The sequence below is a fragment of the Oryzias melastigma genome, linkage group LG3 (genome assembly GCF_002922805.2).
Source record: "Oryzias melastigma strain HK-1 linkage group LG3, ASM292280v2, whole genome shotgun sequence".
NCBI classification, from domain to species: domain Eukaryota; kingdom Metazoa; phylum Chordata; class Actinopteri; order Beloniformes; family Adrianichthyidae; genus Oryzias; species Oryzias melastigma.
In genome coordinates this window covers 6,077,449-6,104,071 of record NC_050514.1, presented here as the reverse complement: position 1 = coordinate 6,104,071, position 26,623 = coordinate 6,077,449, and the positions used below count along the sequence as shown (strand labels likewise).

Here is a 26,623-nt window from a genome sequence, read left to right as displayed (position 1 = left end):
TAGTTAGTTTTAAAAGTTGGTTGTTTTCAGCCTGTTGGTGCTGCAACAAATTGTTAAATATTGCCCTCTTGTGGTGGGAAAACATAGTCACAGCTGCCATTTTTAATGAAAATTTGCTATCAGGAATTGATGGATTGTTATTTTGTATATCTATGCAAAAACTCTTTACTACCTAGATAATTAGAAGTGCAGAGTCTGAAATTCTGAAAGGTTCAGAATTCTCAGGTAAGAATAATTATCTTCCCATTGCATCTCATCTCTTTAGATAGAAGAATTGTTGCCTACACTCGGGTCTGCAATGCAATGAAGTGGAATTGATGTTGCAGTTAAAAATTGTCTATTTATCCAGATTTAGCATGTTGCTTTAATATTTTACCTGAATAAGAACTTTCTGTGTCTACTCAAAGACGACAAGAATTAAAATGTGAAATCATCTGCCCACAGAAGTCATCACCTATCTTAATTCTAGTAATAATTCTGGCATATCTTTCATTCTAGGCTGCAGTGTGGTGTAGTGGTTCGCACTCTGGCCCCACAGCAAGAAGGCCCTGGTTTAAATACCAGCTGGTTCCTGTCTGTGTGGAGATGGCATGTTCTCTTCATGAATGTGTGGGTATTCTCCGGGGACTCCAGATTCCTCACACTGTCCAAAAACATGCGTCATAGGTGTCATTGTTAAAATTCAAAATGTCCTTTAGTTGTAAAAGCGAAAGTATGTGTAGCCCTAATGTGATAGGCTCCAGCAACCCTGTGACCCCTAAAGGGATTAAGTGGTTAGAAGATGGATGGACAGATGTTTCAATTTGATGCAGCTTCAGCTACTTCCTTACATTCTAAAACTTCTGTAGAGATAAAAAGATGATCAAATGATGCGTGTGGGAGCTGTGACACTAAACTTTAGTACCAGACCCTGCAGCAGATGAGTAAAAGGTTTTGTGATCATTTAGAGATCTGTGGGCTTTTCTTCAATGTAGGACAGTAGAGGAGCTCTCTACTGTCTGTTTTTATTTTATTTCTTTTAGTCTTCCTGATTTTTTAGTTATATCTTGTGGTTTTAAGGCTGACCTCTCTACCTCTTTTGATTTGTTTCCTTTAAAAAAGTTTGTGCGTCACATGCTGCTTTTGTTTAGGACCTTTTTTTCTGCAACATGAAGCTTTGGTTTTAGACATTACACCTGTTGTTAAATGTTGCAATAATCTGTTATATAACAGACTGTTTATGCTAAATTTCCAAAATCTCTAAGCCAAACAAACAAAAACAACCTAATATCTGTTATTTGTGGGTCAAGATGAGGCTACAGGCTAGATTGACTGCAATTCACAATAGAAAATTCTCCCAAATAAAAGATTTTGAAGCAGCTGTTGTACACTTTTGCTTAGATTGGTGTTATGTTTTTTTGTCCTAATCATTTTTCTGTCTGATTCTATTCAATTTCTTTTGACAAGTTCATAATTTAGTTTACGGGAATCCAATAAGTATTTATCGTTTTTGCTCAATTTAATCTCTAAAACCAACTTTGTTAGGTCACAAAAACTACTTTTCACACAAATATTAATTCAAACATTTCATAAAATCATGTATTGTAACAATAACAATAACAGGAATCCAGTTTTTGTATGATTTCTTTTAAGAAACTTCTAGAAAAATATTGATTTAATAAATTTTTCTCTAATTTAGAATCATTTTGAATGTATTTTTTAAAGCCCAGCCTTGTTGAAAAGTATCAGCACTGCTCTAATGAGCAGTTAAATTCACTTCAGCTTATCATAGGTTTGCACGCAATTTATCACACACAAGCGACAGAGATAGAGAATCCTCCCTGCAGAGCGTGCTCGTTTTTCCTCTGACGTTTACCACTTTAGGTTTTCATTCCTTTACAGTTTGGAACTTCAATCAATTATCAGGTTGAAGCATTTAAACACATTTGGTATCAGTTTGTATGCTCTGAAAGCATTATTATAATGTTTTCAGCAAATCCAACAAATTGATGAAAAATGATCGTTGTAAAATCTCTATAAGATTTTCTATTTTTAATTTGACAAATTCCTCAGTTTTTTATAGAAAAAATTGGGCCTAAAAAGAAACATTATCCTTCTATTTTACTCTGCTACTCTCTTGTGGAGAAACTGGGAATAACAGCTTAGCTGGAACTTAAAGGGATCAGTTTTTCAAATGCCTCTCAGTGGAGGTTTAAATTACCAATTTAGTGTGCTGTAATATCGTCTTTTTTCCAGACAACTTGCATGGATAGAAACAAAAAATGTGTTTAACAGTCATTAATAAGTATACCTCTCTTTTCATGGCTGCATGTTAATTTTTAGGATGTTATATTTTGTAGCCTTTTATTAACTTGTAGTGTATGGTAAACAGATAAACTACAAAGTGTGTAACTTCACTTTTTATTTCAGATATATTGTTGTGTGGTGGGGGTATATTTTATTTAATTTTTTGGGGACTTCATCTCTGGGGTTGATGGATTTTGTTTTTGGGAGAACGAGGACAGATGCTTTCTGTTTGACGTTGTGTGGCACGCGCGCATAACTTAAGCCATCCTTTCCAGAGAAAGCTTAATAGTGTGTTGGTATATATTTATATCGTTAATAATTTAATAAAGTAGTGCAATTCCATGTAAAGCTTCACTTAAATCAATTTAAACTTCAGTTAAACAACCAAACATCGACAACAAAACCCCACCCAGTTTTAGAAACGCGGCCCCCATTGGTCGGCGTGTCCGTAGATACGTTCCCTCTTTATTTATCGCGTCTGATTGGTCGACGGTGACGACAATCCCGAAACGTGCTCCCGCCCACCGAGCGGATCAAGTTTGAATGAACAACAGCAGTCTGTTCGGAGGTGGTATTTTGCATTTGCGGTAATTATTAAAAGTGTGTAATTGCAGCACGGACGCGCCGATCAAGGATGGAGATGAAGAAGAGAATTCATCTAGAGTTGCGGAACCGCACTCCGTCAGACGTAAGTTGGCCGCACATTTCGCAGTGATGTGTCCCCCCCTCCTCTCTCTGCTAATGGAGAATATTTCATGTGATTTCTTGGCGTGGGGATACAAAGTTTTGTTCCAAGTTAAAAGGTGATGGAGACCGCGGGTTACATTGTTGCTTCACAATTGTGTATTCCGCCGCTCGGTGCTGTAGGTCCGGGGCTTGAACTTTAGCTCCAACCTTTTGATGTGCAGTTTGAGAATGCAGCACGGCTTTTTTTTATGTCAGCGGTATAAACACGGCGAACACTGCGAGAAGCCATATTTGTAACTTTTGAGGTACGAACGCGCCCCTTTCATCGTTCAACACCCCGCTAGAATCTACGGGTTCCAGCTTTGGGGTGTTAAAAGCGGTGCACTTCGCGGGGTATAATAAGGATGCGGTTAAAACTCTCGTATTTATTAATGATGCATAATTACCATAGCCTGGAATTGTCCTATAATTACGCCCTGTATTTACTGTTCGTCCACCTGCGCGGTTGGGATGGTTCGCGGGAAGCGACGGAACCACCGAGCAGCTCTGACCAGCGAGCCCGCAGTCCGTGCAGCCTCCAGCCGGAGTCACGGTGAGCTCGGCTGGCCGCTTCAAAGCGCGGACAGATACCAACCGCTGGACGTAGCTAAAACAGTCGGGAGGGCAAATAAAACTCGGGGGTATTCATCTCTGTTATTTCACCGGGGCACCCTTTCCGTCTCCGGCGCGAGGACTCCACACGTAATGAAAACAAATGGTCGAGCCGCGTTGTTGCTCTAGTTTTCTAGAAGTAGGACAGGCCGCCATTTTACTGAGAAACAAAGGCAATGCGAAACACCGCGAAAGCCCGTTCGTTCGACACAAACGACGGACGATTCATCATACCTTCTTCATTTTAGAAGTCTACATTCGTCATCTGTCCGTTCAGGAACTATTTAGCGTATGCAACAATCAAACGTTTGCCTGGCAGCTATCTAATCGGCTTTAGCGGCCCCTCCTACTAACAAATGACCCTGTGCACGACTCGTAGGTCTCTGTAGTCCCCGCTTGTTTTGACTAATATACAGCTGCGTCACTTATAACAACGCCTGGTTTTGGAGTGCACGAGGGCGAACGGGTCGAAGTGAACTCGTAAAGCCGCATTTCTTTGTCTGTTCGGCGGAAAATAAGAATCTTAAATGTTATTTTTATGTAATGGAAGGAGAGCCAAAGCATCGCGATAACTACAACTCCTAGGCGTGTTTGCATTTTGATGATGGACAGAAAACTCCACAGCGCCCGTCCTCGCCGCTGATTGGCTGAGTCACGCGCGTGAACGCGGGTAAAATGTATCCGCCAGCTCCCTTGACCGAATATCACACTCCTGAAATATCAATGCGCAGTCACAATGGTCAGCCTTCATTTTTTTAAATATCGCGCGACTTAAAAATATATAGATATACGAGTAACGCCTCCACATATGTGAAACATTAGAACCGTCCCCAATAAATAAATAAATAAAGACACAAAGTATTTGTTTTGTATTTCTATTTCTTTTATTTTTATTTCATTATATTTGTATTTCTTAGATATATATTAACTAGCTGGTTATTTGATTACTCAAAAATTGAGGAAAATACATATTTTTTGTGGTATATTCTCTGTAGAAAAAAATCAAAGGTTGCCCAAACAGTATTTCCTTTCTGTAACATTTTGTCTGATTTTTTTCTAATTTATTTTATCAAGAATATTTTGGAAGTCATGTAGTAATTATCTGATGTTATCAAAGAAAGTTTATTTAAGAAAATATCTCTAATTTTTCATGAGGGCTCTGATGAGTCAACATATGTAGTTAATCTGTGGCCATTTTTGTGTGGATGATTCAAATACTCAGCCATTAAAATTCGAACTATGTTTTTGGAATTAACTTAATGAAACTGTGGAATTATTTTAAGCAAATTTAAAATGTAAAAATATTGGATTAGCTTCTCAAAAAATCTCAGTTTTGTGTTCTTATTATAATCAGATATTTTGTTCTACAGGTCAAAGAACTTGTGCTAGACAACTGTCGCTCAAACGAAGGCAAGATCGAGGGCCTAACAGACGAGTTTGAGGAGCTGGAATTTTTAAGCACAATCAATGTCGGTCTGACAACAGTAGCCCACTTGCCCAAGCTAAAGAAACTCAAAAAGGTGAGTGTGTTCTGGATGAAATCAGTCTTGGCTTTTAGGCTGTGATGCTTGTGATGTGTTCTTATACTCTGAATCTGATCAACAGCTCGAACTCAGCGATAATAGGATCTCAGGAGGTTTGGAGGTTCTGGCGGAGAAATGTCCCAACCTCACACATCTCAACCTCAGTGGCAACAAGATTAAAGATCTCAGCACAATAGAACCACTGGTAAGTGCCAATTTTAACTCCATACAATCAACAAAACTCCAAAATAACTGCTGTATTTTTAATATTTTTACTTTTATTGTCTTGACAGAAAGAGCTGGGGGCCCTGAAGAGCCTAGACTTGTTTAATTGTGAAGTAACAAACCTGAATGAATACAGAGACAACGTCTTCAAGCTATTACCACAGCTCACTTACCTGGACGGCTACGACAAAGACGACAAAGAGGCGCCTGACTCTGACGGCGAGGTTTACGCCGAGGGACTGGATGACGATGAGGACGATGAAGAGGGTACGGTTCAAACTAATTCCCTCTCTTGTACATTAACGTCTGTTTATGTAGCGCATTCGGCCATTTGAATGTTTAACTGATTTAATAATCATCCCATGTAGATGAGGAAGAGTACGACGAAGACGCACCACCTGGAGACGAGGAGGATGAAGAGGGAGATGAAGAGGAAGAGGAGAACGAAGAGGAAGAGGAGGATGATCTCAGTGGAGAGGTGATCAAATAATCACCATTCTATGGGGTTTGAACAGAAATGGTTAGCGTGGACTAACGTTACCTTTTATCCCTGTTTGATAAAGGAGGAGGACGAGGATGACTTAAATGACAGAGAGGGGGATGATGATGATGAAGATGAAGGGGAGCAAAATGGTGAGTCAATTCAGCTGAGATGTTCCCAGTTTTACCAGTTATTTTATTTTTTTTGCTTTGTCTGTTTTTGTATTTGCATCCATGTAAAAAATGTTTTTGCATTTGTATACATTTTTATTGTTAGGATAGTAACTCTTCATGATCTTGGCTCATGTTCCACGTCTTTTGACTTAATAAATTATCGCTGTAAAGCTACTTTCAGTCCGGGCTTTTTGAACGTCCCACATGCGCATTCTTGTGCATTTAGCCCATAGTGTTCACACTGGACAAGCAGGGAGGGGCTTCCATACTCTCATGATTCTTTCTCAAGGGTTTTTTTTCCACAGCTCTACTTGGTGTCGTATAATTCCGTCCGGATACAAACAACGATTATTAATTTCCCCTATATGATCAATTTTCAAACTGTTAACTCCTCCATGAAGTAAAAGTAGGCAACCCATATGTCGCTACCAAATCTGAGTTTTTGATTGGTCAACATGGTTTAACTTTCAACATGTGTTCAATTGTTGCACGTTTTGTACGTAGAACTTAAAAAATGTCGTAGAAACTTACATGGCGAAGAGCGAACACAAGAGTTTTGAACGCAGACGCTAGAAATACACGTTTACACCCATTGACTTTTATTTATGGACGTAACTTAAAACCTTGTTTTTTTCAACCTCATTCGTTTGTATGTCTACTGAAATATCTGCATAATCCCAAGAGCAGCTGCTGGTTCAACTCCATACTCACCATCCGCTGAGAAAGTAAACCCAATGTGGTGAATGAGACAACAGTTTCAGAAATGAGCAGTTCGTCAAACCTTTAAACAATCAAAATGAACTATTGTGATCGTAGACATAGGAAAGACATAAAGAACCAACCTGTTGCTCACAGCCTTTCTTCTATCTGTGTTTTTTTTTAATATTTTGTAAATTAAAGTGTTGCAATGACAGGATCTGTTTGACGCGTGACTTAAAGCTCATGTAATAACCCCCATGCACCCTTTATACTGCACTCAGTTACATTTACCGTTTCCTAACAACAAAAAAATTAGCATTTTAAACTTTTTTTTCAATGTATTATTTAGCTTTTGCTTGGACAAATGCAAAATGGATTTGACCCTTTCTAACTTAACTTATTAGAATGATTAGTATCACCTTTATTAAATAATTAAAAATCTAGTTTTTCCTCTCACAAAATGAAATTGCGTTTTGCAGATGAAGAGCGAGGCCAAAAGAGAAAAAGGGAACTGGATGAAGAAGGGGAAGAGGACGATGACGACTGAAAATCTTCAGTAAGCCAAGTCGTGAACTGTTTGAAACCTGTATCTCCCAGTCACTTCCCTACAAGCCCTTATATCTCTCCTTTGTTTCATATTGCAGGAATAACTCTTTATTTTTGATTTTTTGTTTTTTGGCCAGTCAGGTTTAAGGAATTACTTGGAGGAGACAGATTTCTTTACCTTTTCTGCTCCTGTGTTCCGGTCTCTGCGGTCCACTTTTAACAGCTCTGTGGACAGCAGTTTTGTAATATCAACTTTTTTTTTTGACACTTTTGTTTTCTGAGTTGATGTAACACCACTTTCTCATGACTTGTGTATTTTATGACTTCCCCATTCAAAAATACAAATACTAAGAAAAGAGTGCATGTATGATACATTTTAAAGTCAACTACTGGAATCCATGTATGACTGTCCTCGTCTATCTTTTTGCATTGTATTTTTTTTTTTTTTTTTTTTTTTAATGTAAGTTATGTGTTTGTAGTGTCACCCTTATTCCAATACTCTGCTGTCCTGGCGTGGAACTTCCGCATCTTTTTAAATTATAGCAACAAAACAACAAAAAAAACATGTCTGCCCTCGTCAAAGCCGCTCCTCCTCCTCCTCTTTAGACCCCTCAGCCTTGATAGTTCGGAAATTACGTGTTCTTGTAAATACTGACCAAATCTATTTTTTTGTAATCCCTTTGATGATGGCAGACATTGAACAGACAACTGAGGTGAAATTGTGATAAAAACAAATAAATTCATGCTTTATCTTAGATGCGCGGTGTAATTTTTGTTTTTCTTGAATTTGAACGTCATCTTGTGTCCACCATCAGAACTCATTGCTTTTCTCACACGGCGTTATCTTGTATGCACAGGTGGCAATGTTTGAATTAGTTGTGGTAGCGTAGCTTATAAATTGCTTTGAATGGAGGTTCCAACTACAACTCATGTAAATTTAAAATGTATTGGCTCAAATCAGTCAAGTTCTATTATGAATTGTTTTCTCTAGTATTCACAATGGTCAAATTGGCCTACCTCAGTGACTTTTCACTGTTAAAATCCACTGTCATCAGCCTGTTTTTTTTGTTTTGTTTTTGTTTTTTTCCCCCTTGCACTCACTTCAATAAATCCCTTTTATATAAACTGTCTGGTCTTTGTGGTGCATTACTGACAAGTCCAAGGATGGTGTGCATGATCAAACACAAAACTATATTTATATTAGCAACACAGTTAAACCATAGCAATCTAAGCTAAAAAGTACTTCAGAATGACTCATGTACAGAAAATTAAAGACCCACTCCAATGAAAAATGTGTTTTAACATGTTCCTGTAGCATTTGTCTCATGATGGAGGACATACTTAAAGAAATGATTAACATTGCATTACTGAATATGAAAAAGCTTGTAGCAGTCATATAGAAGCTACTACAGCAAGGCAGAAACTCCCTGCTCCACTCCAGTCCGACGCCTGGTTCACATCGCACGCGGAAGCGGCGCAGAATGGAGGCCGCTTCCATTCCGCGCCCCCGTTAACCTATGGTGTAGTTCACACCAGACGCGAAGCACCGCAGTCCTCTGTGGCCGAATCATGCCTTGCAGCGATCGTTTCAGAAGTGATCTGCATCAATCCTGGTAGGAAGTTACACCAAGACACACCAGAAAATCCACTCAATTTTCAAAATATTACCGATTTTTCACAATAAAATACAGCAATTGTCAAATGCGATCATATTTTTGTATCTAAACAGACTGTAGATTAAAGTAAAAACACAACACACACCAACATAGTGGGCTGAGTACAGAGCAGGGGTTGTAGTTTTGGGTGTCTTAAAGCTGAATTGACGACAAGTCGAGATGGACGATGTCAAATTAATTGTAGAAAAAGCTGACCAGAAGTGCCTGTCGACCATTGTGAAAAAATACCTTTGGGTTGAACTGGAGGTGAAGTCGATACCGCACGCACTCCTCTTCGTAGCCCGGTGTGAACCTGCCGTGGATGCATCCACTTGCAGACAAATAGATCCATATATGTCTTTGTTTGTTTTTTCTGAGATGGTATTTGACTCTTTACTGTATGGCTGGATGGCTCTAATATTGCTCGCCATTTTTGTTGCACCGGTAATGTTAGGTTGGGGGTGTGAGGGGCTGTAAGCTAGTGGAAGAGCGTAAGCAGAAGGATGTCGGGAAGTAGTGGTGGGCTTACTCTGCACAACTAAGAGGTAAATTTTTAATTATTGCTGGTCTGCAGAAACAGTCTTAAAAAAACTTTTTTTTTTTAATTTGAGCTAAAATTAGCATAATCATAATTAAAGACACCTGGGGATACTTTTAAAATAGATCAAAAGATGATTGGAGTGGGACTTTGGAAAAATTGATTTTTTTAAATCTTTTGAGACTTCACATCTCAGTGTTCCTCAGTAGTTCAATCCATCATATTATTGACTTGTGGTTATTTTTTGATCTGACACTGAAACCACTACACTCTGTAACCATCAGTTCTTGACTTTAATGTTGATTCTTTATTTTTGTTTCAAAAACAAAGAGGAATATATTATGGCTTTGCAGCTTGTTATAAATGTGCCAATAAAGTAGAACTACAGGATCATCTTGATTTAATGTAAAACCAAAAGGGGAACAAAGAGTTTATTAAAGTGTTTTAAGCTAAAGTTGGACTGGCAGCACACATCTCAGTAATATCCTTAAGTTAAAGACAAAAGAATCTGTTATAGTTGAGCTGTTGGGATTTAAATAACCGTTAAACCATTTCAAAAGGAAATAGTGAAACAATCTTTGACGGATCGCAATCAGTATTTGTGCAGTCAAGTAATACAAAAACAGGATAAACAAATATACAAGTTGTTAAGGTAGAAAGAGAAAATGTGCCAAATAAATAGAAGCAAATATACAACACTCCCAACGTCTAATGTAGCCCTAAGAAAACAGCAAAGCTTCCCTTGATCCAGAATGAAGTCGACCGCTGACATGTTTGCTTCTTCCCCACTTTAAGCACATAGAAAGAAAATGAAAGGTGAGCTATCAGCTCCCCTCCAGACACTGCATCTCTGGAGCTATATGTTGTGAATTCAGGTTAGTGGGTGAGAGGAGCGTTTGCAGGAAAAGCAGCGTTGCAACTGAAATCTGGTGCAAAACTACTTCAAGTCAGCTTCCTGCTCGTGAAGTCACGGCTGTAAGCAGCAGAGTCTAAGGCCATTGGGGGAAAAACAAGCAGACAAAGTGAGATAAAGCATGGTGGTAGGTGTTGAAGGAAAGGTAGAGGACGTTTTTTTTTTTCTTTTTTTTCTCAATGGATTTCCAGGCAGACACGGTGAGACCAACAGTTAAAAAAAAAAAAAGGGTGAATTCATCAAGACAGTTTGTTAAAGCCAGAAATGCACATTTATAAAAACTGAAATTCCAAAATCGGATTGGCTATCAGCCTTCAAATAAAACGAAAATCCCTGAACTTTATTTTCTTAACTACTTTCACCTATCACCACTAAGAGATTTCTAGTGATTGAATTAGTTAACACACTAATGGCTATCCTCATGTATTGGCTATGCAGTGCAGCAGCAATCAAAGTATGTTACAATGTCATATAAAAAAAAGGAAAGGTGGGTGGGCTCAGAAGCTTTGTTGGAGGTCAGGTTTGGGGGCAAAGAAAGCAGCTTTGCCAGTCCAGAAGCTGAGAGGTCAGACGTTGTTGGGGCTAACGTTCTTAAGGTTGTTGAGCTCCAGCTCTAACTGGCGTATCCGCACATCCTTAGAGGTGAGCTCATCTTTAAGCCGCCGCAGCTCATCCTGCTGCCGGAAAAACATCCGCAGAAGCTGAGGAGAGAAGGCAAAAACACACTGAAGAACAGGAATGTAGCATCACTGTTACACTGGAGGACCTGTACTGGATGTGTGGAGATACGCAAATCTATTCCAATATATCAAAGTCTTGGCGTCATTCTGTAGCTACAGTACTCCTCTTTCATGATCAACTTTCAAACAGTTCCGTGTTTTGTATAATATCCACGAAAACGAGCGGTTCCTCACGTGCTTACATCATAAGTTGAGAACCGCCCCTTCCAGGCAGAGTCTGCTCCGCCCCGAGGCTAACACAAACACTGTCTGCAAGCTAGCGGCGATCAGCTAGCTCCACAAGCCCCCTGCCCTCCACCCCTGGCTCGTGGACCGTCTTGCAGACACCGGCTGTCTGTGTTGTGAGCCAGTTTAGCAATGGTCATAAAACACTAATTTGATTTAAGGTTCAAACTTCATGAAAAAACTCCTGGTGAGGAATCTGCAGGACATGTTGAGATGGATCCTGAACGTATCAGCGAATGCTGCAAGCAGACGGGGATGTTGCGAAAACGGCAGGAGAAAGGGAGCAGACCATCTCCTGGTGGGGAAAAGGAGCAGACTATCTCCTGGTGGGGAAAAGGAGCAGACTATCTCCTGGTGGAGAAAGGGAGCAGACTATTTTCTTGTGAAAAAAGAAAGCAACAAATGGGGAGAACTGGTTTGAACGTGGATCATTGAGCAAAGTTAGAAAGGTAAGCGTGAAAAGGATTTTTGATACGGCGATTGATGATGTTTCAAAGAGAAAAGAAACGTTCACAGCCAGTGCTAGTCAGAACAATGTTCTGATCATTTTAGTAAATCCTGAAATCTGCTGTTGTCTACATTTTTTGACCGAATTTCTTCGCAAAATGAACCCATTAGCCATCTCCATTGTGCCTGTGCCAAATTTTAGGAATAAACGCCCAGGCTGCACAGTGTGTTCACCAATAAAAATAAACAAATAAACAAACTATTTTTTTTTTTGGTGGGTGACACGTGGATGAGGACGGCTCTATGACGACGCCATGAAATGGGCGGCATCCTCAAGGAGCGAAAGGTGGAGCCTCATACATCGAGTTATTTTATATTTTATTTAGTGTAAGAAAAGAGTTCACAAAAATAACTCATATTTCATAAGTAATTTGTTTGTAGTGTTCCAAATTTAATATATGGTCATAAATATGGATATAGTGTTCCCTGAAAGACTTAAGAAAATCATGGTTTGGCCCCTTTAAGAACTTGCATAGCGACATGAACTTAAGAGTTTGGAATCCAGAATCCCACATAGGCGTGCCTTTGTAGACTTTTCGGTTGCTCGATTGTACATTTCTGTGCCCGATGTGAACGAAGCATCCGTCTATCATTCATGACAGCTGTGGAACCAACCGACAATAGAATTCCATCTACACTGATACAATTTGTGTAGCCTTGATGTGGATGTTATTAACAAGTGTCAAAGTCATTCCATCCACCCCACACCTGGTACCATGCATCAAAAGTGCCACCCCAAATGGGTGGGGTGTTTTTTTTTTTTTTATGATGTGCCTGATGGATGGCTTGTACAGAGGTATTTACCTCATTCTCCGTCCTTGGCGGAACATTCTCCAGCAGGTCAATCCCATTGACCACCACGCTCTTTTTCTCCTTGACTGGGGCCTTGAACACTAACTGGTTGGGCTTGTGATAGCCATCTTTCAGGGACATCAGGACTGGGTCTGTTGGGAGGAAAATCATTTCAGACCAAGGGAAAACTGTTCCAAGGTAGAAAAAAAGCTTTACTACCATAAAGAATTCTGTTGTCATTAAACTTATGACAGCTTCTTAGCAATAGACACAATATCATAAGTACTATGTTTTCAGCTCTAAAAAGGTTTACTTAAAAGCTTTAATTGAAACAAACAACAGTGCACTTTGTGATCCAGAGCTCTTTATATATGGATTTATTCTAATAGTCCTTACTGATGTTGAAACAATTTTGAGAGGCGTTCAGTCAAAATGTTTGGTTGGGTGTTGTTGTGAATGTGTAGCGGTCCCGGATTGTTTTACTAACGTATTACAAACAATGTTGTGACTTAGCGTCGTCACAGTAACGTTTGTTTCAGGGGTATCAGTCTGCTTTATTAGAAGTTGCAAACAAGGTTGTGACTTCGCTAATGTGGCTAGCGAGTAGCAGTGTCAGACTCTTTTTTTAATTTTTTTTTATATGTTACTAACAAGGTTTGGTGTTTGCAGTCACAGTAACATTTGTTTTAGCGACATCAGTCTGTTTTTTTTTTTTATGGGGCGCAAAGAAGGTTGGGAGTTACACATACTGTGAGTTCAGTAATGCTGCTAACGCTTTGAATGCGGCTAATGTTTTTAATGTGGCTAACGTGTAGCTTGTTACAAACAAGTTCTAGAGTTTACTGTGAACATGGTTAATACAAACTGACTGACTTATCTTTGACTCGTTTGTCTTGCATAACCTATCTTAGTCCATTGCGTCTTATGACACAAGTTAAAAAATAGATCATTCATTAGTGCGCCTCATAATCTGGTGCACTATATAGAGCGGAAAATATGGCAATCATCAAAACTTTTGAATCTTGTATAAATGTTAGCAATGAATTGACCATTGTAATTTTAAGGTATAGGCTTCTAGACAGTACATTTACCATGAATGTGGATATAAAAAATAACACTGAACTCAACCTTTGGTTCAAATACAATTTGAAGGAGAAAATGAAACCTGGAGGTATATTTAGCCTACATTTTTATTTTAGAAATGCCCCTACCTTAATCCAAAAGTCTAGCCTCAAATAGGAGGTAAGAATTGAAGCTTAATGGAGATTTGTCATTCAAGTAAAATGCCTACCAGAATAGATAAAGTCAGTTTATAGTCCTTTTCTGATTGTTATAGATTTTTGTTTCCATCAGTTCATGCTAACAGAGTTAGCAGTTTTGCTAGGTGACATTCAAATATAAGCCCTGCATAAAGGTAATATAAGTGTTTAGCTCTAAAATAAAAGGTCAACGACTTCAAATTATGTCCTAAAACTCAAAATACACCAAAAAAAAAAAAAAAACAGTTTGATTTGATTTGGCTTTGCATCGGTTTTATTATAATGTTTTGAAGCCAAGTGCTTTTGACTTGATTATTCATATATTTTTTAAATATTTTAAATATCTACAGATCATTTCAAATACTATTTTTATATATTTATGCTATATATTATTATATTTATGACTGCCATATAGCCACATAGCGAACAGTAGGTGACTGTAGGGTAATTTTTCTTACCTCTATCAATGCCACTCAGCCATTCACCGGCACTCAGTGCAGGCTCGATTCCTGCAGTCATCGGGTAGATGTCCTCCTGGTATGTGTCTGACTGTAAAATAAGCATTTCAAGATGCTTTAGCTTTGCTTTTGATAGGCATTTTACCATTCCCAGGATGCAACGGTAAAATCAATGAAGCCAGATTTCATTTTACACACTGCTGACAATTCAACTGTCTGCAAACTGCAGGAATGCCACCTCTGCAGTCTACCTGCACATCTTTACACACAGCGTTCAATATCTCAACCACTGTAGATATTTTATTTTGAAAGATGCATGGAGCAGCTCCTCTGTGCTTTGCATTTTTTAATGCTCTTTTTAAGTCATGTCAAGTACCATGTTTTCATTGCTCTTTGCACTAAAGTTCTAGACATGAATCAGAATCACCAATATGCAACATGAAAATATTAAATATAAAACGCACATTTTTTCACAGTCATTTGAATTGCATGAACATGAAATACCTTGATTCATAAGGAGAAAACAGATTTAGAGTACCACTCACTCGTCTTGGCACAATCATGGAAATGGGCTCAATCAAGCCTTTCAGGGTGACAAGTTTGTAGAAGCGGTACACCTCGCAGGCTGCTACATCCAGTCCATGCTTTGGCATCACACCTGCAGATGACAGCAGCCAACACACACTGACATGGGATTGTTTCAACTTTGTTCATTTCCTGAGTCTGTGGAACATTATTACAAACAGAAATACTCATCACTGTCAGACAAGTTAATAACTAAAAAATATTTCATATTCTCTCAGATAATTTGATCTTTTCAGTCTTGCATCTCCACAACAGCACACAGTATAAGTCCATTTACACATCCTCTTCTCCGATCATTATGGGGTGGATTTCTCTCCCTGCACTGACAGAAGAGATCAGATGTTGATAATCAAATCCACTCTCACCAAGTCCCTTCTGCGGAGCTGGGGAGCGGAACTCTGTGAGGTACTGAACATATGGCTTCTCTGTGGTAATTTCAAAGTAACGAATGTTTCCGTCTCCCTGGAAGAAAAATCACAAAGAACATCTAAAAATCGGCTTTTAGTAGTAGTAGTCTATTCCATTTTTTAGAGTGACTAACATTAATCTTGAAGATAACAAAAAATGTAGCAAGAAGATTTTAAAGACAGACACACAAGTTTAAACTGACCTCACAGAAAACTGTCATGTTGGTTCAAAAAAACAGAATCAAGCTAAGGTCTGGTTTTATCAAAATCACAAAATGAAGGAATTACCACTAATAATACACATATATGTTCTACTATTCTATATTATTGAGCCAAAACCACCAAAATGTACGCTAAAATGATAACACATTACACTTCCTGTAGGAATTAAAAGTGTAAACAGAATCCAGGAAGTATTTCTAAGCAAGTTCTCAATTGTACAAGTAATTTTTACATAAAAAAGGAGAATTTTTTTATTTTTAGATGTGTTATTTCAGAAAAGTATGAAAGTTCAAAATCATCTGGAATTATCTTAAACAATCAACTGTAATTACAAGATAATGTAGGGAAAATAAGATTTAAAGGGATTTTTTACATTTTGCTTGAAAGTTCACCTTAAAGTCAGACTGTACTTTTCTAAATGGCAACAGCTAACTAAAAACGCATATTCTAAAAGTATTAACCTTGATTTTTATGAAATGCAATAAAAAATTTTAAACAAGTGTGACTTGCTTCAAAAGTCAAATAAAAGTTTCTTCACTTTATAAAGAGATAAGGAGGAGTGTATACCACCGTCACAAAGCGAATAACCCTGGTATTATCTGTAAAGTAATGCAAGGTTGCAGTGATAATTTAGACATTTTTAGTGCAAGTTCTGCTCTTTAAAGTCTCACTCCAATCATCTTTTGATCCACATTCAAAGCGTTCCCAGTGCTCTTTTAATTACAGTGCTCTTTTAATTATAATTATGTTGTTTTTAGCCAAAATCTAAAATTCTTTGTTGTTATCTCGATTCTAGGACACAGTTTCTGCAGTAAACTGTGGCAGGAGTTCATCAGAAATTTGCATCCGAGATGTGCAAGGGGAAGTTAGAGTGGAATAAGCCTGCGCCCAACTTCCTATTATCCTTTTGTTTACACTATTTCCTGCTAGCTTACAGTCCTTCCACAATCTAAACCTAACATTACTGGTGCAACAAAAATGGCGTGCAATACTGGAGCTATCCAGTCATACAGTTCTAAGTCAGATACCAGCCAATATAAGGAAAATAAAGACCTACATGGATCTATTTGTCTACAAATAGAGAGTTTGTGGCCTCCCAACTCTAGCACCTAAGTGACTGGTACAGGCTCTTGATTCACCACAATGTGAATAATACTCAGAAATGCAATTTTAATCTTAATTTTCTTTATATATGTCCTCTATCATTAGAAAACATGCTACAAGAACATGTTAAAAACACCCAAAACACAACTTTGATTGGAGTGGGTCTTTAAAAACAGCAGCAAATCTAAAACAGAGTGGCTGAAAGAATAAAGACTTTGACCTTTTCAAAGCTCAGACTTTGAATTGATTAAAATGCTGCGTGAAGAATTTTAAACATTTTTGCAATAGGATAAATCAGCAATCCTCAAATGACCTAAACATGATTACCTAAAGGGCCTATGGCTTTTCTAAATCTGTACAAGTGTGCAGTACTCTTTCAGGATCATTTGTGTGACTGAACATGTCTGATTCTGTGAAAAACAGGAAGATGTCCATTTTTGTTTTCACATGACTAATTCACTAACACTTTGCAAAGGAATTGTCTGCTGTGAAATAGAAATGAAAAATTGTTTCTTATTTGAGTTTTAACCCTAAATCTTAATATTTCTAAATCTGGAACAGACAGTGATCGTTAGAGGTTGGCTAACGTCTGACCTTGCCTGCCAGGTACAGCATGTGCGTGTCAGCATCATAGAAAGGAAACAACAGTCCTGATAGCCCGTCTATGTCCTCCTCCACAATTGGCATGGACAAATCCTCCTTGATAGAAGAGAGCACAAGCAGGGAATTAAACTCGCTCTGCCAAGTTTAGCCCACAGGTACGAGCGGCGTCGGTGCTTTTCCTGACCTGATCCCACAGAGCGATCTGCCGGGTGTTCCAGCGAGAAACCCCAGTGGTGAGCAGCCGCTTCATGTTGCCCAGGAAGACCACTCGGTTCACACGGTGGTTCTTGCAGCTCGCTTGCTGGGGGAAAAACAGCACAGCACTAAAATGAAAACTTGTATACTACAGTAATTATGAAAAGAAAAAAAAACATCACAACAACTAAAAATAAATAAAATAACAAAAGCGTTTTAATGGATGCTCGTTATTTCGTTTAGTATTCAGTCATTATGGCTGGTTTATAAAAATAACCTCAAATAACTGTTTTTGAATTGATCTTAAATTAGATAAATAATATTAATTAATCCAATCCAGACAATTTTATGATTTTTTTTTCTTTTTCCCAGGGAAAAAACTGCTTTGCATCGATTTGTAATGTAAGAAATCCCCATTATATTAAATAAATATTCATATTTATTCATTTTAAACAATTAAGAAGTATCTTTCATATCCAAATAAAATGTGTATTGATTAAAAAAAAGACAATAAAAAAACATTTATAACTTGCAAATAAAAGTCAAATGGATTCAGTATTTTGGTTGATCTTTTTTTTCATTGTGTGAAACTGGTGCACACATGTGGCATATAAAGAAATGTAAAAATAAACAAATGTTCAGTCTGGAATCAAATAAAATGAGTCTCATTGACTTGTATATTTACAGAGACATGGTCTGAACCTGTTTGTAAAGGCCTGATCCAACTCAAACCTAAACAAAAACAAGATGTAAAATGTAATTTTGTATAAAAAACATTCCAAGATGTAGTTTAAATGAAAAAAAAGCTTTATTGTAAAACTTTCCTTCATTTGGCTGAACACTAATTTGCTGAACTAAGAGCAAATGGTAACTATTGTTTATTTAAAACGAAATGCTTTAACCTGGTGGTTAAGCACTCTCGCTTCCCTGAGTGCAGTTTGCATGTGTGGGTTTTGTCAGAGCACTCCGGCTTCCACCCGCAGTCCAAAAACATGCTTCATTGGTTAATTGAGGATTTTATATAGGTGTCAATGTGATTGTGTGGCCCTACGACAGTCTGACGACCTGTCCAATGTGTGCTCTGCTTTCACCCAACAGCTGCTGGAATAGGCTCCAGCAACCCCATGACCCCAAAAGGGATTGAGCAAAATTGGAAAATGAATAAGTTTAACCCTCTACCCCTTCAATTAACATTCTAAAATATATCCAGTCTCAATTGGAATATTTTAACATCCATATTGCCAGTAAATAGTTTGAATTTCCTCTGATCGTTGTTGTAAATTACAGTTATTTTAATCATTCACTGTTTAAGGACTCAGAGTTTTAGGTTTTAATGTGTGGTTTAAGTTTTTTATTGTCTTAATGTTTGAATGTTTCTGTAACCAACCGTGGCTGCCTCTTGGTCAGGACTGCCTTGCAAAAGAGGTTTGTAATCTCCATGGGAATATCCTGGTTGAATAAAGGTCAACGAATAAATAATAAATGAAACAAAACACATGAAAGCAGATAAGCATACCATTTCCTGAAGTGGAATTGTAATGTTTTTGATGACTATATTAGGAACCAGAAGACTGTTTTGTTACATCAGCTCTTCTTTTGGCAGAAAGGCATTAAAAATATCCTTAAGTGATCGAGTACTACACTTAGAGTGCCGCTATAAAAACCCTGTATAACCATTTCTACCATATTTGATAGACATAATTCTGAGACCCCAATCTCATTAGTACAATCAACACTCTCCTTAAAAACCGACTGTAAATAATTTGATCCATGTTTCTGCCATGCAGTCCATTAGATTCCACTAGGGGCAGTAGAAGGGGCTCATTTCAAAATGGCTGCCACCATTACATCTCTAAAACACTTTTGGCGGGAAAATATTTTGTTAATTTTCAGCACTTTAGGTTGAGATTAGCTCATTTATTGTTATTTTTCCCTAAATGACTATTGGCTGTATTGAAAAAAGGCAAAATTGTTGACAATGAATTATTTATAATACAATTCCACCATGTTAAAAATGTGTGGATCAATTTTGAGATAATATCATGCACTTTTTTCCCCCAAAACAATATTTTTGCCAAGTCGCAGATTGTATCATGACTGACATTTAAATATCATAAAATAAGAAGTGGAATTTTCTGTCAATTATTTCATGAAGTGGGCTTTACAGGGTTAAACTGTGTATCATTGTAAATTTGGAACATTTTAACATTAGACTCAGAGGAAATGTTAAATATTAGAATGCAATTGTAGCGGTTTTGCTGCAAGATTTTACATTGAAACTGAAGCAAAAGCAGAAAAAGTTTGTTTAACCCTGAATCATAGGGTTTTGACATTTTTGTTCTTCTCAAACTTTTTATTTTTGCAAATTAACTTAAAAAATGCATTTTACATTAGACTCTCATCTTAATTTTTATGTATATATGAAAAATGTAGTAGAAGAAATACTTGTGAAGTTTATTTGTGTCTTACGCAAAAACAAGCAAATAAATAAAAAATGCCCAGCAGCAGATGTCCTCCAGTATGCTATAAATATGCTCTTTCCCTTCCTAACCTGCAGGACTCTCCCAGAGCGCGGCTCAATGACTCGCAGCTTCTTGTCTTTACAGCTGGTGGCCAGCAGGCTGCCGTCGGTGTTGAAGGACATGCTGAGGATGACGTCAGTGTGGCAGTCGATCATTTTCACCGGTTCTCCAATCTCAAGGTTCCAGATCAGGATCTGAAATTGGAGACCGGATTGCTCAGTGGGGAGATTTCAGAGAGCAGCTGCTGGAGCTGTGGGCCTATAGTGTACCTTGTAATCATAGCCTGCACTAAACAGGATGCCGCTGGTGGTGGGGTGCCACTCGATCAGACCCACTCGGCGGCTGTGGCCGTAAAGCTCCATCACCGCCTCTGTCATGTTCCTCCTCAGACCACATTCTGGGATCTCCCACACCCGAACCTGTGCAGTCACACGGAGGTTGAGTCAAAACACAGCAGAGGCACGCCGACTCCATCACTTTCCAGCTGTTGTCATTTCTCAAAACTCATCAGACTCCAAGCCTGAAAGACTCGGATGCAGCCGGACATCTCTATGATCAAAAATAGCAGCAGATATCAATGTAGTCCATCAGACTGGGATTAGACCGGATTACACGTCAGGGTAGAGGCTCTATGTTGAACCACATCAGATTATCCCTCAACAAGTGAGAGCACCACGCAGAGCACAGTGCTAAGACAGGGTTTAACAGAATTCCCACACATGCCTGTCGGAAAATGAAGCCAACAGTGACAGTAGATGCCGTATTCCTCGTTTATTCTCTTTGGAAGTATCGAGGTTGTGACCTTCAACACTTAAAGAGCCACTAAGGTCGATTTCTCTCTGACTACAATCCAATAGGAAGTCTAATGTCACCCTTCAGAAAAATAAAACACAGATTTGTATTAAGGGTATTACTGTTATAATCAATATAAATACATTTTTTCATAAATAAAACATAAACATAGAGAGAAGATAGTCTTTTTTCAAAATATGAAATCATTTAACTTTTGACCAAAGCTGTCCTTTCAAAATAAGACATTCTACACCACTCATCTTAATTTAGGAAATGTAGTAGTAGGTAGTGTAATGTCAGCAGAAATAATAATTACAATAAAAAATAAATACAATATTTGTGTGAGGCATTTCCACAGAAATTGATAAATCTAATGAACTAAAATGAAATCAGAGGTAACGAGAAAAGTCGCATTAGCTGCGATTATGCTAGTGTGAAAGCTTTTTGCTGAATGTGCTGAAGATGCTAAAGAAATTTACTTTAATTGCTGACCTTCTAAACGTTTTGATACCAATATTGCTAAGGTTTTAAATGCACGAAGAATTTAAATTATTTATTTAAAAATAATCGCAAAAATTACATTAAATTTTAGAATTCATAAAAGGAATGAATACATCTTTGAATAAATTTAAAAAATGTTAAAAACGTAAAAGTTATGAATACCAAAATTACAAACATGAATGTCCAGAACATGGTGAACGTTTTGATATCAGTATTGCATAAGTTTCAGCAAAGTTTTTGAAAGATTTAAAGAATTTCCCATTCATTTTCAATGGGCCTTAAAAATGGCATAAATTGCGTGAAATCTTAAAAACCATAAAATATATCTATACCAATGGTACAAGCAGTAATGTCTTGAACGAGCTGAATGTTTTGATACCAAGATTTAAGAAATTAAAAAAAAATGTATGGAATGGAGCAAGAGAATCACTATTGTATAAATGCTGTAAACAAGCATTCACACAATGAAGTGACCTTTACCATATTTTTTTAACAATGAGGTGCACTTAAAATCTTTGACTTTGCACGACTGAAGATCTGGTGTGCTTTAAGCATGATTTCTGGTTGGGTTTACTGACCACAAATTGATGGTTCACGGAGCTTGAAAATTTGTCAAAGTGTTTTGAAACTACTTTGTTAAACTAAGAAAGATGGATTAATTGTTGGAGAAGAGTGATACGTACTATCCTTCAATTCTTCTAGGTTTAAGTTAATTTACTACCACTACTTAGTTTTTACTTTACAGTTACTTTCCAAAATTAAAAACATTTTATTTTTCTTTAACTAAAAAGCCACAATGGACAATTAAGAAAGCATTATGGTTGCAGATCCCTGATATAGTGTCAGGAATCTGTTATCTGTTGCATCTCAAACCTTTACTTTACCACATGAAAAAAAAAACACTTCTTTAAATTCAACGACAGAATAATTTGACAAAAACTGAGTTGTGGTTGACTAACCGAGGTGTCCTCAGAGCAGGAGGCTATGATGTTTTCAAAGAACGGATTCCACTTGATATCCAGCACATTGCCTTGATGACCACACACTTTAGGGTGGTGAGAGTCCAGACGACCATACTGCAAAAAAAAGGTACATTCACAGAGTTTACATCAACTTTATAAGTTCATTAAAAACTCAAAACTGTCGAAAGAGAAACAGAATCCAGAAAAAATAAGAAAATTCCAGACCATGACTATAAAACTACTAAAAAAGTTATTATTAGTGAGTCAGAAGGCTTGAGAAATCTCAAGCAATAAAAGCAGACGTGGATATTGTGTGGGGACGTGGGAGTCACATTGCTGCTATTGCAATAACGTGGTGAGTCCACAGAGGGGCAGTGGCTCCTAGCAACAGATGACGGACCTCTCTGAGCGTTGTCATGACGTCATGAATGTTTGATGCCACTCCAGTCCACTGACCTCCTTTTTTGTTTCCCCAGAGATTTGTGCCGCCACGTCAGGTTAAAGCTCTGATAGCTGACATGTGTACGCACGAGCCGCCCTGCCTGAAGCATGGCGGAGGACCCCACGGCGGCACTCTCACGCTCAGCTTCTTTGTTTACTTAAATAGACGAGGTGGATCATGAGAAGTGAGACTGAAAGGCTACATTTTTTAATCTGCTGTTTTGGCATTTATGAACAAATCAAAATTTACTTTTTTAAAAAATACTGTTTTTAACATGTTTTTGTAGGTTTTGTCTCATGATGGAGAAAGAAAATCAAACTTTAAATTGCATTTCTAGGTATGTCTTTTTCAAATCATTGTGAATCAGGAGCAGACAAAAAATAATATTAAAAAAGCCTGTAGGTGTGATTAAGAAGCTACAATAGCTCCCTTTTCTTCTCCATTCTGATGCATCCATTTGTAGACAAATAGATCCATGTACTTCTGTGCTTTCCTCATCTGAGCTGGTACCGGAATCAAAACCGTACAGCTGAATACTTCTGATATTGTTTGCCCATTTTCAGTGCACTGCTACTGTTAGGTTGGGGTTGTGAGGAGCTGTAAGTCAGCGGGAGAGAGTGCAAACAGAAAGTTGATGGGAAGTGGGGGCGGGCTTGCTCTGCAGCAACAGTTCCGCCCACAACTCAGAGGTGAATTTCTAATGAACTCCTGCCACTCTGCAGAAACTATGTCCTAGAAAACAACAAAGAGTTGTATGTGTTGGCTAAAAATGGCATAGTCATAATTCAAAGATCACTGGGAACGCTGAAATACATCAAAAGATCATTGGAGTGGAACTTTAGGTAATATATATATATATACTGTATATACCAAAAAGCAATATTTAAATGAAACATTATGCCAAAGAAATCAGAGTGAGGAAAGAAAAGGACTCTATGATGGAACTGTTGACCTCTCCAGGGTGTTCCACATCTTTGCCCAACAGTAGCTGGGATAGGCTCCAGCAACTCTGTGACCCCAAAAGGGATTAGGAGCATTAAAAAAATAGATGAATGAAAAGAAAACCTGTTCAAAGAAACAAAAGTTAACAATCCGAAGATTAAATATGAATGAGGGTATTTTATATGTATTTTTTTGCTTTTATTGGAGATTAAATCAGATCAATTTCAAACTGCTGTGGGTTAGGATTAGGAAATGTGAAAAACAACAAGACTGGCTGATAAAAGACCTAATGACACCTGAACCTTTTGACCGCAGCGAGTGGTGGCTTTTATTGACGGTTTTAAAACATTTATAGAGTGTGATCTCTGAGCCTTCTTATTAAGGTGGAACTCATCATCTTCTCATTTCTGCTGGGAACCAGCGAAGCTCCAAAATCAAAGTCTTCCTGGGCATCAAATGAATGAGAAGAAAAGGAAAGAGAGCATAGAGAAAAGGTATATAATAAGCTGTTTATGTGAGTCCCTAACTGCTGCCAGACCTACATTATTATAGAGTCTGTGCACTCCATTAGCTGAACCCTCACAATTGGTGTACAGTTCCCGACATTTGCAAAACACCCGAGGTGCCGCTCTATGAATGCCACCAACTTTTATTGATCTTCCCAGCGCCCAATAAATCTTTACTGATGTGGAATTACCGCGCTGCTCTGAATACTTTCCACAGCATACTCTCATGATGTCTGACGGGGCCGAAATAAAATGAATCGTTTCCCGTTGGCGTTGCTGTATTGCTACTGAAAACGACGGACTGGAAGTCTCAGCAGAGGAGGTTATGCATATTTATGAGCGGCGTCCTCTCTCATGCTGAGTCATCGTGGCTAAAATGAATTATCAGACTGTTTTGCTGCTGAACTCGCTGCTGGTTCTGTTTCAGCTCTGGACGCATCGATCGGGCCTTCCAGGCTCCTGTAAGTGGATTGCTGTGGTCATGTGATTTACTGTTGTGTGGGAGCTTGACCTTCCGATGATTGATCTGTAAAATGGCCATCATACGCCATGATGTGACTCTGTCCTAGTTGGAAAACATATTCAGTATCTTCTGTGAGACAGGAGTTTGCTTTGTACATCACAATGGCACACACAGTGTTGATTTTGGTATGATTGTAGTTAGGATGGGTTTTTTTTTTTTTTTTTTTATATTAGATAAAATATTAAGAAAAACTTGACTAGTGTCTGGTTTTATTTTATTAGAAATTCAAATGAAAACATAAACTCTTAAGGCAGAGATCATTAGACCTACAGGGTCTCATGCGAGAGAGATGAGGAATATTCTTTCCAACAAACTTATTTTGACAGGTGACCTTTGACCCCACAGCTGTCGATCAAGATGACGTTACATTTTAATATAAATTTTATATTAAAATGTTACGTCATCTTGATTGACAGCTGTAGGGTCAAAGGTCACCTGTCAAAATGAGTTTGATGGAAAGTAAATTTCTTATCTCCGACACAGGAAAAAGTACAGGGACAGAATTCAGAGAAGGGATCCTGGATGAAGAGTTTGTGACCTTGAAAGTCATTTTTCTGAGCCAGTTGGAGTGCCAGGTGGTGCCAGCGGTAGTTCCCTCCCCCTGCCACAGGCTCTGTCTGCTGAGAAGCATATGGCCGTCTCGCCGGCTGTCATCATCACAACATGGCAAGCAGCCTCATAACTCGCCATTAGCCCATCTCAGCTCCTTGGTGGAGATGGTTAGTGCTTTTTTGTACTAAAGTAATGATTAAGGGTTTGTTTTCTCATTGCTGCTCGTCTCTAACCATTGACTAATGCCAAGTGAGAAATCACAGCTCAACCTTTCAGCCACAGAAATGAATTAAGGCTGTGAAAGATTATACAATTTTTTCCAGATTGCACTTTTTTTTGTAGATCCGCTTCTCAAACTGTAATATTTCTCCTATGTTTGTTTTTATTTTTTAACTGGAACTGTATGTATGGTTTGAATAAAAGGTTATTTCATTTTTGTGCACTGGGATATGCTTGAGTAGCTCATGTTTTAATGAGACGTTTAATTTTGGTCTTTTAGGATTAGTGTTTGTTTTTATTGTGCAGAATTCCAGCACCTCCAGAACCCGTATGTTTGGTTTGAATTAAATTCGGGGTAAATTCAGGTATTGTTGCCCATTTTTATAGTTTGCTTTGAGCCAGGATTTAACCATTTACTACCCAATGCGTCGCCAGTGACGCTTGAACACAACATTGTTGAGCCGTTCTTCTCTTTCAGAATCTACTGGAATTAAGTTGATTGTCTTAAAAAGTTACAGTAAATATAAGAAAATAAACAGTAGAGCTCTGACGGTTAAAGGGTTAAAATAGGTTGGAGAGGGTTTCTAAAAAAACATATTTTTAAGCAAAAAATTGAAAGTAATTGAAACAGCGCTTGCTTTTCTGCCTTTCTGCTTGGTAGACAGTTGTGCTGCTTTCACTCTGGGAAAGTCCTGCAAGTTTAATTCAGAAGATTCAGAGACTGGTGGTTAATTTCACACAGCAGCCCCAGAATCACAGACAGAAGCAGAGCAAACGGTCGGGAATAATCTGGCTGATCTAAACATCGCTCATATTGAAGCAATATAACCAAAAGAAGAACACCAGCGGTTCAGTCCTCTAATTACTCCGTCTCCGTCCCTACAGCACATTTACTCACTCAACCTGACCTTTAACAACGCTTTTATGAGTTCTGCTTTGAAAGTTTAGTGCTGTGGTCAGTTTAGTTCACTCCTTGTTAAAACGTGTTAGCTCTAATTACTTCACCTCCACTGGATAAATGTTCATGTGTTCACACTAAAGACAAGGGTTAGTTCAAGTTTTTTTGAACAATTCAGGTGAGTTTTCCCTCTTTGGCCACTAAAACTTCAAACCATCCAAACCTACAAATCTTATTGTGAATCCAATCTGAGGGAGTGAATATGAAGAACCTTGAGAAAGTTTCTTCCA

The 26,623-nt window shown here is 38.1% G+C and overlaps 2 protein-coding genes across 6 annotated transcripts in view; one reads left to right on the top strand and one right to left on the bottom strand.

Annotated features, from left to right (window-relative positions):
* The first annotated feature begins 2,783 nt into the window (after positions 1 to 2,783).
* On the top strand, positions 2,784 to 8,396 carry anp32a (acidic (leucine-rich) nuclear phosphoprotein 32 family, member A). Of its 2 annotated transcripts, XM_024295361.2 has the most exons (8): positions 2,784 to 2,974; positions 4,995 to 5,144; positions 5,230 to 5,352; positions 5,441 to 5,639; positions 5,741 to 5,850; positions 5,936 to 6,005; positions 7,205 to 7,281; positions 7,370 to 8,396. In XM_024295361.2, the coding sequence occupies exons 1-7, from the start codon at positions 2,921 to 2,923 to the stop codon at positions 7,270 to 7,272; spliced, it is 774 nt and encodes a 257-aa protein (XP_024151129.1). In that variant the 5' UTR covers positions 2,784 to 2,920; the 3' UTR covers positions 7,273 to 7,281; positions 7,370 to 8,396. The 2 variants fall into 2 exon arrangements, with proteins under 2 accessions (XP_024151129.1, XP_024151128.1); XM_024295360.2 differs by having other exon boundaries at positions 7,205 to 8,396.
* A 1,342-nt stretch (positions 8,397 to 9,738) lies between these two features.
* Positions 9,739 to 26,623, bottom strand: part of coro2ba (coronin, actin binding protein, 2Ba) — a 45,920-nt gene continuing 29,035 nt past the window's right edge. For all 4 annotated transcript variants that reach the window (XM_024295358.2, XM_036217023.1, XM_024295359.2 and 1 more), the window contains exons 3-12: positions 22,249 to 22,365; positions 20,266 to 20,415; positions 20,026 to 20,190; positions 17,464 to 17,580; positions 17,271 to 17,375; positions 15,309 to 15,405; positions 14,904 to 15,016; positions 14,359 to 14,449; positions 12,654 to 12,793; positions 9,739 to 11,078 (exon numbers count right to left, since the gene is read on the bottom strand). In XM_024295358.2, the coding sequence (XP_024151126.1) occupies positions 10,944 to 11,078; positions 12,654 to 12,793; positions 14,359 to 14,449; positions 14,904 to 15,016; positions 15,309 to 15,405; positions 17,271 to 17,375; positions 17,464 to 17,580; positions 20,026 to 20,190; positions 20,266 to 20,415; positions 22,249 to 22,365 (1,230 nt within the window). In that variant the 3' untranslated portion in view covers positions 9,739 to 10,943. The remainder of the gene's footprint in view (positions 11,079 to 12,653; positions 12,794 to 14,358; positions 14,450 to 14,903; positions 15,017 to 15,308; positions 15,406 to 17,270; positions 17,376 to 17,463; positions 17,581 to 20,025; positions 20,191 to 20,265; positions 20,416 to 22,248; positions 22,366 to 26,623) is intronic.